We start from the raw sequence: 14,836 nt of genomic DNA on the forward strand, positions 1-14,836 counted from the left end.
ACCTCTCTTCTATTCAAAATACAGTCATTTCCCACTCAATAGTTTGAATGTAAATCGAGTGTATTAGATTAGCTGGACTTGGCTACCATTGAGGAGACCGGTAGGCACAGATCCTTACCCATATCCAGCCAGGAAACCTAGGCTGGGGGGGCTGACTTTGTCGTTGAAGATGACCATGGGAAGGACGCCGCAGGCCCCTGTGGACGGAGGACAGTCGGCGATGCTGATGTCCCACCACTCCTGGGCCCCACGGGTGCTGTTCAGAGAGCGGTCCCTCATCAGAGACAGTGTTACATCCTGGTAGCCCTCCTCGTCACCTGCAACATAACATGGTGTCAGAGAGACAGTAACACAGACTGACTGCCTATGTTTCAGCTTTGAGCTTCCTTATAGACGGGTTGGTTGTCTAGCAACAAAACCGATGCGTGCGCAACTATGGGGCAAAACAGACGGAGTTGGCTTAGATTGTTGACAACATGTCAACTATATATATCGCCTCCAATGTTTATTGAAAAAAGAAAGAAAGCTGAACAATGAGCACTTGTCTGTCAAATAAGTCGTCACAGCTAGCAAATTTTTGCCATATTAGTTGACGTGACATCAGACAAAACATGACATGGTATCAAGAACAATATCAAACAAGCTGAAACGAGACACTTACGATTCACCACAGGACAGTTTCTTGTCATTGTTGCTAGGTATCTGGCCTTCTACCCCTTTGAAGCGTGTGCATCGTTCTCGTGACGTTGTCAGCTAACCCGTCTATATTTCTAGTACTGTGGCAAGAATGATGTTTATACAGAAAAGCCGCTCTGACCTTCATACAGCTGGTCGACTGGTTTGGCCTCGGCTCCGTTCGGTGCTCGGATATAGTTGGGGAACATGTGAGGCACACGTCTGATAAAAAAACAGATCATGTCAAACAGAATTCAGGACAGGATTTCAAACAGCAGAAATGTAAATACTACATTTGACTTTGAACGGAGAGCAGAACATACACAGGGTCTGTGCGGTTCCCCACTAGCAGTGAAGCCAGGTCTGCTCTGACCGGGTTGCCTGGATCCAGATCGATGGAGTACTTGTCAGATGTGTGCTCCACAGTGCCGCCCTTGCCAAGGTCCCTGAAGAAAGAGACAGACAAACATATCTGAAATATAGAAAACCACAGGGCAACTACTTGAAACCACACACAAACAGCAGCATACACATACAGGTGCACACACACCCATGCACACACACACCACACCCAGCTGACCTCTGGAAGGTCCAGGCCAGGCGTAGGGTCATGTCCACAGGGCTGCCGAGCAGCTCCTTGACCACCTCCTGTCGACTGGGTGGGCTGATCCTCCACACTGACCCTGAGCTGCCCTCGATCTTAGCTGTCACTATGTCCTCATAGCTGTAGAGGGTGATGAACTGCATAGCCCTCTGCAGGGGACACACGCAGACAGTCAGAAGTTAGAACTGCCTACCGCGGAGGCAAATAGAGAGCAGCAGAGCTCAAGTCCATGTTTGTTGTATTCATCATCCAACAGGGATCACTTACTCACAGTCACACAGTTGTACACAATTTGTTTAATTATACTCTAAAACAGGGTGCACGAGGGAAGGAAATTAGTTGAGCTCTTTACAGTAGAGTTGGAGGTATTATTACGTACAGCATTGTCATAGAAATTGGTGGTGAGTTTGTTGTAGTCCTCCTCAGTGAAGGACTGAATGGACTGCTGCTGGACACTCATGGTGAACAAGGGCTATGGAGAGGGACAACGGTTAACGTTTCAGTACAACAACTCTAACATGAGCACATTTCAAATGTATCTTCCATAGATTCTCCATTGCTTGCTTTTTAGTGCTGGACTAGACTTGCTGTTGAACATGACCATGGGCAGTATGGGTCCGCTGCCCTTAGAGTGTAAACTGTGCTCACTATAATTCCCCCCAGGTATTACCTCATATCCTCCTAGCTTGACGGTCACTGTGACATCCACAGGGTGATTGACCACGCCCACAACCGATCTGACCAATGAGATGAAGAGCAGCGGGAACCAGATGATGCAGATGAGGAAGAAGATGATGAGTCCTCCCATCCCATACTTCACTATCTTCTTCTTCTTCTGGCCTTTGGGCTGAGGGTATTTCTGCGGATGAAGAGGAACCAGCTGTAAGAACCGCTGGCCTAATCACATACTACAACAGACGGCAAGGGATTTTATCAACTGCATTTGTAATCTAGAGGTCTTTGTACCTTCTCTGTCTCACGGCTGCACTTGATGATGAAGATGTTGGCGTAGATGTCTTCCACACACATCCAGTTGGAGAGGGACAGAGTGGTGTCAGTCCAAACCCAGTCCATCACTGCCCGGAGCTCCACCAGGAAAGGCACCAAGCGGAACCTGAGAGCAGACAGATAGACAATATGACCCTGTATGACCCAACCTCATCCCATCACCTCCCTGAACAGGGAGACTCCCTGACACAAACATATGATATGGTGTGGCAGAGTAGGAGATTATGAATGGACAGACTCACCCTTGGAAGAGGAAGAGGTTGAGGTGGTTGAACTTCTTAGTGAGGAAGTTGCCCAGGATCCGGGTGGGGTAGCCACAGCGGATCTGATAGGCCGACAGGGCAAAGTAGATACACTTGAAGAAGTACCAGAGCTGAGCCACCGAGTTTTGACTGAACATCCTGAGAGGACAGAGGGAGACACCTCAGCACACACCTCAGAGAAATGATGCAATGGGCACAGCGCTTAAGGACTGTCGAACATCACGAAGATAGACAAACATATCGTCCTAAGGGTGATTAAATAGACCAGATGTAATGAGGTGCATCACTCTGCGGAAACACCTTCCTCTTCCTCACCTCTCAGTGACAGCAGGCAGGATGAAGAACATCCAGAGGTGGATGCCGAACACCAGGATGATCTGGAAGATGAGCTTGCCCAGGACGGTCTTGCGGAGGTAGAGGGCTCGGTCGATGATCATGGTGCTGAACTGGATGAGCAGCATCACCAGGAAGGCCTCGGGCACCTGGTCCTCTGACAGCGTGGAGGCAATGTCTGCTGCGGCCGAGTGTTTCTGAGGCACAACGGGCAAACCGTTAAGTCCACAGAATGCTGTTATAGTGTCCTGTGACCAAGCACAGAGCTTCTAAAGATGGCGTTTTGATGGTTTAAATCGGAATAACATGTAGGGGGGGACGCAACAATGAGTAATACAATATCGGAATTGTTTTGAGAGGTTTGAAAAGTTTGAGAGATTTTGCCGGCGCAGGTATAGGAATAGGTTGTGGGCCAAGAGTGGCCTCGTACACAAAGTGAATTTCATTGCAGTCATGTAAACAGTACTCACTCCAAAGGCCCAGAACCCAAAGACAATGATGATGAAATCCACCACGTCAGTGAGGAACATGAGGGCGTACACATCAGTGGCAGCACGGTACGGCGCATGTAAGATGTCACTGATGAATTCGTGACAAGGCTTGTAGACATCCCGCACACTACAAAGAGGATTGGGGAATCAAATCTCAAGATTATAAGAGGTCCACTGATTCGTACATCACAGTAATCGTGTCACAACCAACTACACTTCTAAATGCAAATCAAACCCCACAGAATGATTTACAAACAATAATAACATTATAGAATCCACTTGTTATGTAATTGTGTGACGTCTGTATTGTCTGACGCGCTCTCCAGTGAGTGACTTCTGTGTACTTACGCTGTGATGGTGAGGTGCTTGATCTTCTCTCCCGCTGCTATCAGCTTCTTACTGGCTGCCTCTCTACGCTTATCCTTCTGTTTCTTCTTCTGCTCCTTCTTCTCAGCCTTGATATCTAAGGCTTCTAGGATCCAAACAGAATACAAATCATTTCACTGTAACTCGGAGGAGGGCAGTCATAAGGACACACAAGCCCTTCATTCACGAACGTCTTCATTCTCCCTTCTACTGCTAGTTTCTTTAAGTCACCTTTGCTTAGTTGTTTTTTCTTGCGGAAGCGCATGATGCTGCCCTTCTTCTTGGGTCCCTCCACAGGCAGGCTGGGGGGCGGCTCTGGGGTAGGGGCTACGCTGGTGCTGGGCTCTGGTTCGGGCTCTGGTTCAGGCTCTGGTTCGGCCTTCTGGTTCTTGTCCGGTTTGAGTTCCTCCAGGTCCATGAGGCTGAGTCCTGGGCTGGGATGGACAAGGACCTCCACCCCTTCTCCTCCCTCCTTCTTGTTGGCCTCCTTTGATGGACGCGAGGGCTTCTCCTCCAGAGCACATTCCTGGTCCCACAGGCCATACCGCTGGTGAGAGACAGTGAAGAAACAAAACCGTTATGAGTATTGAATCCAAATCTTGTGGTAAAAACGTATGATCATGAATGCCAAGGCCAACAGAGTCACGGCAGAGAGTTCAATGGTGGGCTGGTATACCTGTAGCAGTGAGCGATGGAAGAAGAGAGCCAGCAGCTGCAGCAGATCATAGCGGATGTAGTTATCAGTCTTCTCCAGGCCCAGGATACGAGGTGGGAAGAAAGGCTTGTCCTCGTTCAGCGTGAGCTCATATACACTGTTCCACGGGAAGAAACCAAACTGGAACAGGTACTTTACCACCACCATGACCTGAGTAGAACCGGAACCAACCAGAACAATGCAGAGGGGAATTCTTTATTTTTTTGTGTTAAAAAAATAAATAAAAATTACCCCTTTTTTCTCCCCAATTTCGTGGTATCCAATTGTTGTAGTAGCTACTATCTTGTCTCATCGCTACAACTCCCGGACGGGCTCGGGAGAGACGAAGGTTGAAAGTCATGCGTCCTCCGATACACAACCCAACCAGCCGCACTGCTTCTTAACACAGCGCGCATCCAACCCGGAAGCCAGCCGCACCAATGTGTCGGAGGCTACACCGTGCACCTGGCAACCTTGGTTAGCGCGCACTTCGCCCGGCCCGCCACAGGAGTCGCTGGTGCGCGATGAGACAAGGACATCCCTACCGACCAAGCCCTCCCTAACCCGGACGACGCTAGGCCAATTGTGCGTCGCCCCACGGACCTCCCGGTCGCGGCCGGTTACGACAGAGCCTGGGCGCAAACCCAGGGACTCTGATGGCACAGCTGGCGCTGCAGTACAGCGCCCTTAACCACTGTGCCACCCGGGAGGCCTGGGAAACATAGTTTAACATAAAGAAACGTATCTGATACATGACCATCTGTTAAATGTTATTTGTATTTATTTTTGTAAAAGCTAACAGCCTGGAACGGGAACAGAGTGGAATAAAGCCCTAAATTAGGCCTGGAAATCTGGAATGCAATTTGGTTTCTACCGTTGGTTAACACCAGGTGTTCAATAAAAAACAGTCTTACACATGACATACTTCACATCTTACGCATGTTTACACCACTTTAGCCAACGAAGGCAAGAGGAGGGAGAAGATAGCATTGCACAGGTGCAGACGCTCACCATGTCTCAACAGGCTTGCATAGGTGTGCACTACCATACTACATCGGTGCAACAATAACAATCCATAAACCAGCTCTGTCTTGGTACCAACATTTTCAAACCAACAACGACCCACCTCAGTGTAGACAATAGCGGTCATCCAGAACTTCTTGGTGGGGCGTGGCACGGCCAGCATGGCCCAGAGGAAGATGAGGATGGGCAGCACCACTGAGATGACAGAGGCCGTCACCATGTTGTTGAGCACGATGATGAAGTAGCACACCAGCTCTGAGTTGGCAGCCAGGAGGTTGTACAGGGCAAACTGCAGCTTCAGCAGGCGGTTCTGAGAGGAGTAGAACTCTCTACACTGGACCAGCTCCTCCACAAAGAACTGCCTGAGTTAGAGGTATAGAGACATTGGGGTCAGTACAGTTCATACACGCAGAACATACACACGTGGGGACAGTTGGCAGTCTGAGTCAATCAGGCTTGAAGCTGGAGTCTGTAGCATGTCAACTGTAGAGATCTTCTGGGAACATTGTAAGGTGTATGTCAGTACCGGTCAGTGAGCATCTCGCTGGCAGTCCTGGAGTGGCGGTAGCGGCTTATGTGCTGTGGTTCTGGCTCCACCCCCAGCAGCTCCAAAGTGGGCTCTGAACAACACAGGGTGGTGCCGCTATGACGCTCACGCTCGCTCAGCTCACGCTCGCTCAGCTCACACTCGCTCAGCTCCTCCAGCTCCAACCCACTACAACATAACACACAGGTAAGCAAAACACTTAACACTGACTGAATTATATACTGAACAAATATATAAATGCAACATGCAACAATTTCAAAGATTTTACAGAGTTACAGTTCATATGAGGAAATCAGTCAATTGAAATAAATGTATTAGGCCCTAATTTGTGGCATTGTGTTGTGTGACAAAACTGCTAATTTTACTGTCCCCAGCACAAGGTGCACCTGTGTAATGACCATGCTGTTTAATCAGCTCCTTGATATGCCACACCTGTCAGGTGGATGGATTATCTTGTCAAAGGAGAAATGCTCACTGACAGGGATGTAAACTAATTTGTGTAAACTAATTTGTGCACAAAATTTGAGGGAAATAAGCTTTTTGTGTTCATGGAACATTTCTGGGATCTTTTATTTCAGCTCATGAAACATGGGACCAACATTTTACACTGCGTTTAAACTTTTGTTCAGTGTAGAGCAGGTATTCTCAAACTGGGGTAGGCGCAAAGCCGTCGGGGCTACGCCAAATAAAAATGTGATTAACATTAAAGAATAAAAATAATAATAATAATTAAATGTTTATTTTTTCACAGTTTCAAACAGTCCATGTATATTTTCCAACGGGGCTATACATTTGGCTGAGGTTTTTTCCTCGCCTGAGTAGCCTTGTTTCACTGCCAAAAATAAAATCAAACCATCTAGTGTCAGCGAAATAACGACACAATGTCAAATACAGATAGCCTAGTCAAATAATTAACATCCAATCACATTAACCGTTACTCTCTCGCAGGAAATCCACTAACGGTCCATGTGTAGCCAAACGTAGCTGCTGCTCATTTAGTTTGCTCAGAAATGGTTAAAAAAAGTAAGGCCCACGTCCATAGAGACACATACCAGCTCTACTGGTAGTACTGCTACTACCAGCAGTACTACACCTGCACTTGTCGACAACACAAGTTGGTCTGCTTCCACGAGCACATCCAATGCTAGCATTAGTAAATCTACATTTGTTGTTAGCCCAGCTAGCATGGACACTGACAGTTGTGAATCTGATGCAGCCGAAGAGATGCCATTAATAAGAAGGGGCTAGACGCGTCTTCTATGGTGAGCTACTGAGTGGCTTTTGTGGAGGACTTTATTCTTCCTGCTGCCATGGATATGGCTGGGACAATCCCGGGGGAAAAGGCCAAAAAAAAACTATACAGACAATGCCTTCATCAAACAAAACTGTTTCATGACTCATCAGTGACATGGCTGTAGATGTTATGAAACAATTACTGCCAGTGAATTCAATGCGTTATAACTGGATGAGTCAGCAGACGTGGCGGGCCTGGCACAGCTGGTTTATGTCCGTTACGTTTATGGGGGTCAATTAAGGAAGACATCCTCTTCTGCAAACCACTGGAAACCAGGACAACAGGAGAGGATATTTTTTTTAAAGTGCTGGACAGCTTTGTGACATCAAATGGACTTTGGTGGTCAAGATGTGTTGGTATCTGTACTGATGATGCAAAAGCCATGACAGGGAGACATAGTGGAGAGGTAACACGCGTGCAAGCAGTTGCTCCCGATGCTACTTGGGTACACTGCAGCATCCACCGAGAGGCTCTTGCCTGACAGCCTGAAGACGTTTTGGAGACTACAGTGAAAATGGTTAACTTTGTTAAAGCAAGGCCCCTGAACTCTCGTGTATTTTCTGCAATATGCAATGATATGGGCAGCGACCATGTAACGCTTTTACAACATACAGAAGTGCGCTGGTTATCAAGGGGAAAGTATTGATACGATGTTTTGAATTGAGAGACGAGCTTAAAGTTTTTACTTGTCTGACCACTTACATGATGACTATCTGGGTGATGTTGTTTCTCACCTAAATGATCTGTATCTAGGATTACAGGAACTCTCCACAACTATATTCAATGTGTGGATAAAATTGAGGCTATGATTAAGAAGTTGGAGCTCTTCTCTGTCTGCATTAACAAGGACAACACACAGGTCTTTCCATCATTGTATGATTTCTTGTGTGCAAATGAACTCAAGCTTACGGACAATGTGAAATGTGATATAGCGAAGCACCTGAGTGAGTTGGGTGCGCAATTACGCAGGTACTTTCCCAAAACGGATGACACAAACAACTGGATTTGTTTCATGCCCTGCCTCCATTCCACTTAACAATACCTGAACAAGAGAGCCTCATCAAAATTGCATCAAGCGGTTCTGTGAAAATGTAATTTAATCAGAAGCCACTGCCAGATTTCTGGATTGGACTGTGCTCAGAGTATCCTGCCTTGGCAAATCGCGCTGTTAAGATACTGATGCCCTTTGCAACCACGTACCTATGTGACAGTGGATTCTCGGCCCTCACTAGCATGACAACTGAATACAGGCACAGACTGTGTGAAAAAGGATTTAAGACTGAGACTCCCTCCAATGCAACCCAACATTGCAGAGTTATGTGCATCCTTTCAAGCACACCCTTCTCATTAACCTGTGCTGAGTTATTCACAATTTTCAATGAACAAATAAGGTTTTATATGTAAGATGGTTAAATAAATAGCAAAATGATTGATTATTATTATATTATTATTTGTGCCCAGGTCCTACTAAAGCTCTTTGTGACTTCCCACGAGCCGGGTTGTGACAAAAACTCATTCTTATGTTTAATAAATGTATCGTATAGTGTGTGTGTAGCAGGCTTACAACGATGACAAAAAAACAACATTTGAGAGTGCGCTGACCCTGGTGCTATGCAGCTGGAGGTTGAATGTTTGAAGGGGTACGGGACTATAAAAGTTTGGGAACCACTGGTGTAGATGATTACAACTAGTAAGAAAAGGACATATAAATTCTGTTAAATTCTATTCTGTTCCTCCCTCGAAAGAGATATTCAATATTAATGTGCCCAATAGGTTAAATGGGCTATCACCTTCACCAACCTGGTGGCACTGGTTCTATTCACGTGGTCCGTGTCTCCCTCTATGTCTCCCAGACAGGTCTCCATAGTGGGGCTCTCGCTGCCCTGGGACAGCTGATCCTCCATGGGCTCCCTCAGAGATCCCTGTTAAACACTACAGGGTTAGGGTCCATCACTGGTCATACTGGGACAGTGGCCCACTAGAAGTAGATGACTTCTGGTTGTGGGAGGTACTTTATAACTGACCTGGCTGACGTTGTGTATGAGGTGGTAGCGTTCGTTGCACAGCACGGTGGAGGTGTCCACGTACTGCTTGGTGATGAGGTTGAGCCACTCTGTTAGGCCATCCACCATGGCCAGGAACACGATCCACAGCAACATGAGGATGTCCAGGATCCTCTGCACGATGTCTGCCTTCCCTGGAGCACAGCATGAGATTATATTGCACTAGGTCATATAGACAAAAACATGTGTGAAACTTAATGAATAAATGGCATTATTTAAAACACTGGGAATATAATGGGCAAAATATGAAATAAACCCTCAAAATACCTGAGCCCTCTCCTTCAAGTTCGTCATTGTCGTCTATCCCTTCGTGTGAGATACTTTCTTCAAATTCAAGACTACCTTCATGACCTGTAACAGAAAAAACAACAAAAAGTTAAACACTGTGTGTGTGTGTGTGTGTGTGTGTGTGTGTGTGTGTGTGTGTGTGTGTGTGTGTGTGTGTGTGTGTGTGTGTGTGTGTGTGTGTGTATGTGTGTGTGTGTGTGTGTGTGTGTGTGTGTGATCTCTGACCTGATGCTGGAGAGCTGTCCTGTTCCCTCTGCCGTCTCTCCTCTCTTTCCAGCCTCCTCTGTTCTTTCTGTCTCTCCTGGCGTTCCCTCAGTGTTGCCTTGGCGCTGGTCACCCACGCCCGGTACGCCAGCTGTGAGGGCACAATACTGCATTGTGAAAAGCAAGCTTTGGAGTATCTTGAGTAATATTGTTGTTTTTGCACATTTCTGTGCAATTTAACACTGTGACAATGCTGTGGTGGCAGAGGCTGTGTTTACTGTCTAAGGTGAACTCACCTGAAAGGCAGTCTGTTTCTGAGGCTTTTTTTCTTCTGAAAATAGTTCTTCTTCCTCCTCACTGTCTGACTCAAACAAGTAGTAATCCCCAGAATGCAACACTGCAGAGGTAAACAGAAACCATCCAGATGATATCAATACACGGGGACAGGACAGACCATGGGTAGTGAATGCATTCTCCGGTAGTACACCTAGTCATAACTCATATACACCGAGACCACTTCAAACCCAGGAGTGTTTAGTGCCTGATTTTCAAACAAAACTGAAACTAAGGAAACTGACTAGCAGCATTGGACAATGCCGTTCTGTCTGAGGAAGGAAATAATGAAAACAGATGTGGGGAAAGACAGGCCAAATAGACCGGGAGATTACAATCCTCTACTGGTCTGCAGCTGCAATTCGAAGAGTATAGAGAAATATGTGTACTATCCCCATGTGTAAGACCTATTCCATTATGAAACACTATAGGTCTGCTAATAAACTGTGACAAACTCTGATTGGTTCTGTCCTAAGGCAAACTCTATCAGATTTCTGACTGTGCATGTAAACAGTGCAGGCCGGCTCAGCCAACCATTTCCCCATCACTGACAGAAGACATCAGATGCAGATGCCGCTCACCGCAGGAGAAAAATACTCCTATTTCAATATCAAAGATCCCAGACAAATCTAATTTCCGGACCTCCTGAGGCAGACAGATGGAAGGTATTTTATTTGAGCTAAGGGCATCTTGGGACACAGCCCAGCCTCGAGTAATGACGTGATTCTAACTGACTGCATGATCTTCCAGAAGAAGTCTCTCAGACACAGTTGCATTACAGAGGATAGAGAGTGCACAGTCACATAAACATATACAATATTATATACATGGATGCTCATAGACACACCCGGAACATGCACATACAGGCACACGACAAGCAGCTGCATGCACAAACACATCCATTTAAGAACTTGGTGTGAGATAAATGCGGGGTCAGATACTGTGGAGATGGAGGGATGTGGAGAGAGTCAGTCTGGCACTGACATATACACAGACAGAGGGCTATATAGTGGTGGGCTATGGAGCAAACCTTTAGCATGGTCCAGCCAGGGCTCTTGCCACTTCTTGCCACGCTTGTGGCTTCTCTTTTCCCTCTGTGGCTCTGCGGGGTGAGATGAAGGGCCTCAGGCTTTACCAAACAGCAAACACACAACACAACCACCCTCAAACCATAATCTGTAGCGGTGGGTTGTTGAATTTCTTCAAAACATTTTACTAACGGTTAATAGGATGATTCATGACAGCGAGAGCACAAGTCCAAACCAAAGCTCATTTCATGCCTGCTGGATTAGTACAGAGTAATGAAGTTGAGTACCTGATGCCGGATCCGCCTTGGTGTCCAACTTCCGATGGCCCTCTTTACACTTCTCCTGTTTGGAGCGGATCCGTTCCATCCTGAGGGGAAGGGCAGACACAGTCTGATGTCATAATGATGAGCACTGACTACGTTACCCTCTCTCTCTCATTCCTCTCTCAGTTCTTCTACATTAGTTGTATATAATTAAGCGGTCATATATGGCACTTGACCACACTACAATCTTGTTTTTTTGTGTTTTCCAGAGATCGTTCATCTGCTGTCACATTCATCAGACATATTCAGAGGGAGATTAATGGCCTTGCTAGTGGCCATTCTTGGCTATTGGTTAGTTATGAGAGCTGGCTCTCTCATTAGCCTGTTTTAGCGTGATACATGAGGAATGGCTCAATGTGTTGAGAACAAGGAAAGCGGTCGTTTCTATGGCTACTCACGATCTCTTGAGCTGCGAGAGGGACTTCTTCTCTACTTCCTGGTGGAAGCGCATGTTCTTCACAATGCTGGCCCTGAACAGCTCAAAGCCCCTGTCCCAATCAAAACATCAGGTCAACATAACATGTTTCCATACAGTACATACAGACTGAACACACAGCAAAACACCCATCAAAACTGTGTTGCAGGGGAATGTCGTGGCTTTTAGGGTGCCCTCCAGGGGGTGCTGTGGAGACCAGTGCTCACCGGGAGGCTTGGCGGGCAGAGGCCTGCAGGTCGGCTGTCACGTGCAGGAAGTAGCAGCTGAGGAACACTCTCCTCTGCAGCAGGAGGAAGAAGAAGCAGATACTGTCCCAGATGATCCCTGCCTCCTCTACAGGCAGAGTACACGCCTTATCGCTCACACTCTTAGCTGTAGAACACACACACACAAGCATACAAAGTCCGCTTTGGTTATTCTATAATATCATTGTTTAACCTGCCAATTTGGAGGGTGATGTGTGTTCACTCATAGAGATAAAAGAACTGTATCCATCTGTATGTGTTGAGTACTCACGGTCATAGTAACCCTTCACTGTGCAGACCAGACTGAAGAGTTGGATCACCCAGCAGAAACCTCTCTGCATCTCCACCACAAACACACAGGCCAAGATCTGGGGACAACACACACTCTCACTTAAAATGTACGCAAGCCTAGCAGTTCACCTAACCAGGTTCATTTCCACCCTGTATAGGCGTATGGTTACAGTATGTGGGTGTCACAGCGAGGTGCATAGCCACTCACAGACAACATGTTCTTGGAGATGATTACGGCCACGTTGTAGATGATGAGGCAGTCCCACATGACCAGGCGCGTGCGGGAGGGCTTCCTGAGCAGCTTGGTGCCGAAGAGCAGGAAGAAGAAGCAGGCCAGCAGGTAGCCCAGGCCGAACACACTGATCCTGGTGGCCCCCGTCACAAACACCACCGACAAGACAAACCAGAACATGTGACGGAACACCAGCACCTTGGCCATGTCCAGGTAACACCTGGAGGAGAGGGGGAGAGAGAGACGAGAGTTCATGTTGATACTGTAAACTGGTAGGTGTAGTTGAGGATGTATAATAATTAGTGCAGAGTTTTTCCTGGTCAGGTCGCATGGTCAGGAAAAACTCCCACCCCTCATAATAATGCCTGAAGGGTATAAAGAGGAGGAGTGTGGTTATAGCTGCTGTTAGGTCAGTTGTTATCGGTGTCTGGTCATACAGTACCTGCAGTTGATGAAGTTGGGGGCAGGGTTGAAAGGTCGCTCGTCCATGGGGTTAGGGTCGTCTGTGTTCTCCCCAGCCAGAACCATCCACTCCTCCCTCTTCTCATCCTCAAACACCTTCCACTGCTGAGAGGCACACATCAGGAGGACAAAGTCCGCTGGAGGGACCAGATACAGACACAACCATCAGCATCAGACAGGAGGAACGCTACAGTAGAACATCAGCAAATTGCTAATTAACCATTTTTTAGATTATGCATCTATGACCAGGATATTTAGAGGTCAAACAAACACAGGTCGTAGCGTTAGTAGGCCACAATATCACTGAGGTCAGGGGTCAGATGAGACAGGAGACTCACCAATGAGGTTCTTGGAGTTGGGGATGGTGTAGAAGTCTGGGAGGTAGATCCATTTGATGAGTGCTGAGTTGATTATGACGGGGGTGTTCCATCGCCAGGGGTAGTCTGTAGAGGGAGGGACATACACTGTCAGGTACTGTAGGTACCAGGGGTAGTCTGTAGAGGGAGGGACATACACTGTCAGGTACTGTAGGTACCGGGGGTAGTCTGTAGAGGGAGGGACATACACTGTCAGGTACTGTAGGTACCAGGGGTAGTCTATAGAGGGAGGGACATACACTGTCAGGTACTGTAGGTACCAGGGGTAGTCTGTAGAGGGAGGGACATACACTGTCAGGTACTGTAGGTACCAGGGGTAGTCTATAGAGGGAGGGACATACACTGTCAGGTACTGTAGGTACCAGGGTTAGTCTATAGAGGGAGGGACATACACTGTCAGGTACTGTAGGTACCAGGGTTAGTCTGTAGAGGGAGGGACATACACTGTCAGGTACTGAAGGTACCAGGGGTAGTCTGTAGAGGGAGGGACATACACTGTCAGGTACTGTAGGTACCAGGGGTAGTCTGTAGAGGGAGGGACATACACTGTCAGGTACTGTAGGTACCAGGGGTAGTCTGTAGAGGGAGGGACATACACTGTCAGGTACTGTAGGTACCAGGGGTAGTCTGTAGAGGGAGGCACATACACTGTCAGGTACTGTAGGTACCAGGGGTAGTCTATAGAGGGAGGGACATACACTGTCAGGTACTGTAGGTACCAGGGGTAGTCTATAGAGGGAGGGACATACACTGTCAGGTACTGTAGGTACCAGGGGTAGTCTATAGAGGGAGGGACATACACTGTCAGGTACTGTAGGTACCAGGGGTAGTCTGTAGAGGGAGGGACATACACTGTCAGGTACTGTAGGTACCAGGGGTAGTCTGTAGAGGGAGGGACATACACTGTCAGGTACTGTAGGTACCAGGGGTAGTCTATAGAGGGAGGGACATACACTGTCAGGTACTGTAGGTACCAGGGGTAGTCTGTAGAGGGAGGCACATACACTGTCAGGTACTGTAGGTACCAGGGGTAGTCTGTAGAGGGAGGGACATACACTGTCAGGTACTGTAGGTACCAGGGGTAGTCTATAGAGGGAGGGACATACACTGTCAGGTACTGTAGGTACCAGGGGTAGTCTGTAGAGGGAGGGACATACACTGTCAGGTACTGTAGGTACCAGGGGTAGTCTGTAGAGGGAGGGACATACACTGTCAGGTACTGTAGGTACCAGGGGTAGTCTGTAGAGGGAGGGACA

General features: G+C 47.4%; 1 protein-coding gene across 2 annotated transcripts in view; it reads right to left on the minus strand.

Annotated features, from left to right (window-relative positions):
• Positions 1 to 14,836, minus strand: part of LOC110506407 (piezo-type mechanosensitive ion channel component 1) — a 79,040-nt gene that overhangs the window by 1,587 nt on the left and 62,617 nt on the right. For both annotated transcript variants that reach the window (XM_090222145.1, XM_036964024.2), the window contains exons 22-49: positions 13,542 to 13,646; positions 13,184 to 13,340; positions 12,718 to 12,961; positions 12,490 to 12,586; positions 12,180 to 12,345; positions 11,936 to 12,025; positions 11,502 to 11,581; positions 11,217 to 11,288; positions 10,150 to 10,250; positions 9,875 to 10,004; positions 9,629 to 9,712; positions 9,323 to 9,495; positions 9,099 to 9,220; positions 5,984 to 6,172; positions 5,561 to 5,819; positions 4,417 to 4,605; positions 3,972 to 4,287; positions 3,723 to 3,846; positions 3,354 to 3,501; positions 2,866 to 3,080; positions 2,530 to 2,688; positions 2,246 to 2,393; positions 1,950 to 2,138; positions 1,659 to 1,751; positions 1,256 to 1,428; positions 999 to 1,121; positions 818 to 897; positions 119 to 317 (exon numbers count right to left, since the gene is read on the minus strand). In XM_090222145.1, coding sequence (XP_090078271.1) covers positions 119 to 317; positions 818 to 897; positions 999 to 1,121; positions 1,256 to 1,428; positions 1,659 to 1,751; positions 1,950 to 2,138; positions 2,246 to 2,393; positions 2,530 to 2,688; positions 2,866 to 3,080; positions 3,354 to 3,501; positions 3,723 to 3,846; positions 3,972 to 4,287; positions 4,417 to 4,605; positions 5,561 to 5,819; positions 5,984 to 6,172; positions 9,099 to 9,220; positions 9,323 to 9,495; positions 9,629 to 9,712; positions 9,875 to 10,004; positions 10,150 to 10,250; positions 11,217 to 11,288; positions 11,502 to 11,581; positions 11,936 to 12,025; positions 12,180 to 12,345; positions 12,490 to 12,586; positions 12,718 to 12,961; positions 13,184 to 13,340; positions 13,542 to 13,646 — 4,225 coding nt within the window. The remainder of the gene's footprint in view (positions 1 to 118; positions 318 to 817; positions 898 to 998; positions 1,122 to 1,255; positions 1,429 to 1,658; positions 1,752 to 1,949; positions 2,139 to 2,245; positions 2,394 to 2,529; positions 2,689 to 2,865; positions 3,081 to 3,353; positions 3,502 to 3,722; positions 3,847 to 3,971; positions 4,288 to 4,416; positions 4,606 to 5,560; positions 5,820 to 5,983; positions 6,173 to 9,098; positions 9,221 to 9,322; positions 9,496 to 9,628; positions 9,713 to 9,874; positions 10,005 to 10,149; positions 10,251 to 11,216; positions 11,289 to 11,501; positions 11,582 to 11,935; positions 12,026 to 12,179; positions 12,346 to 12,489; positions 12,587 to 12,717; positions 12,962 to 13,183; positions 13,341 to 13,541; positions 13,647 to 14,836) is intronic.

Source organism: Oncorhynchus mykiss, chromosome 26 (assembly GCF_057628025.1).
Source record: "Oncorhynchus mykiss isolate SJ-2025 chromosome 26, ASM5762802v1, whole genome shotgun sequence".
Classification (NCBI taxonomy): domain Eukaryota; kingdom Metazoa; phylum Chordata; class Actinopteri; order Salmoniformes; family Salmonidae; genus Oncorhynchus; species Oncorhynchus mykiss.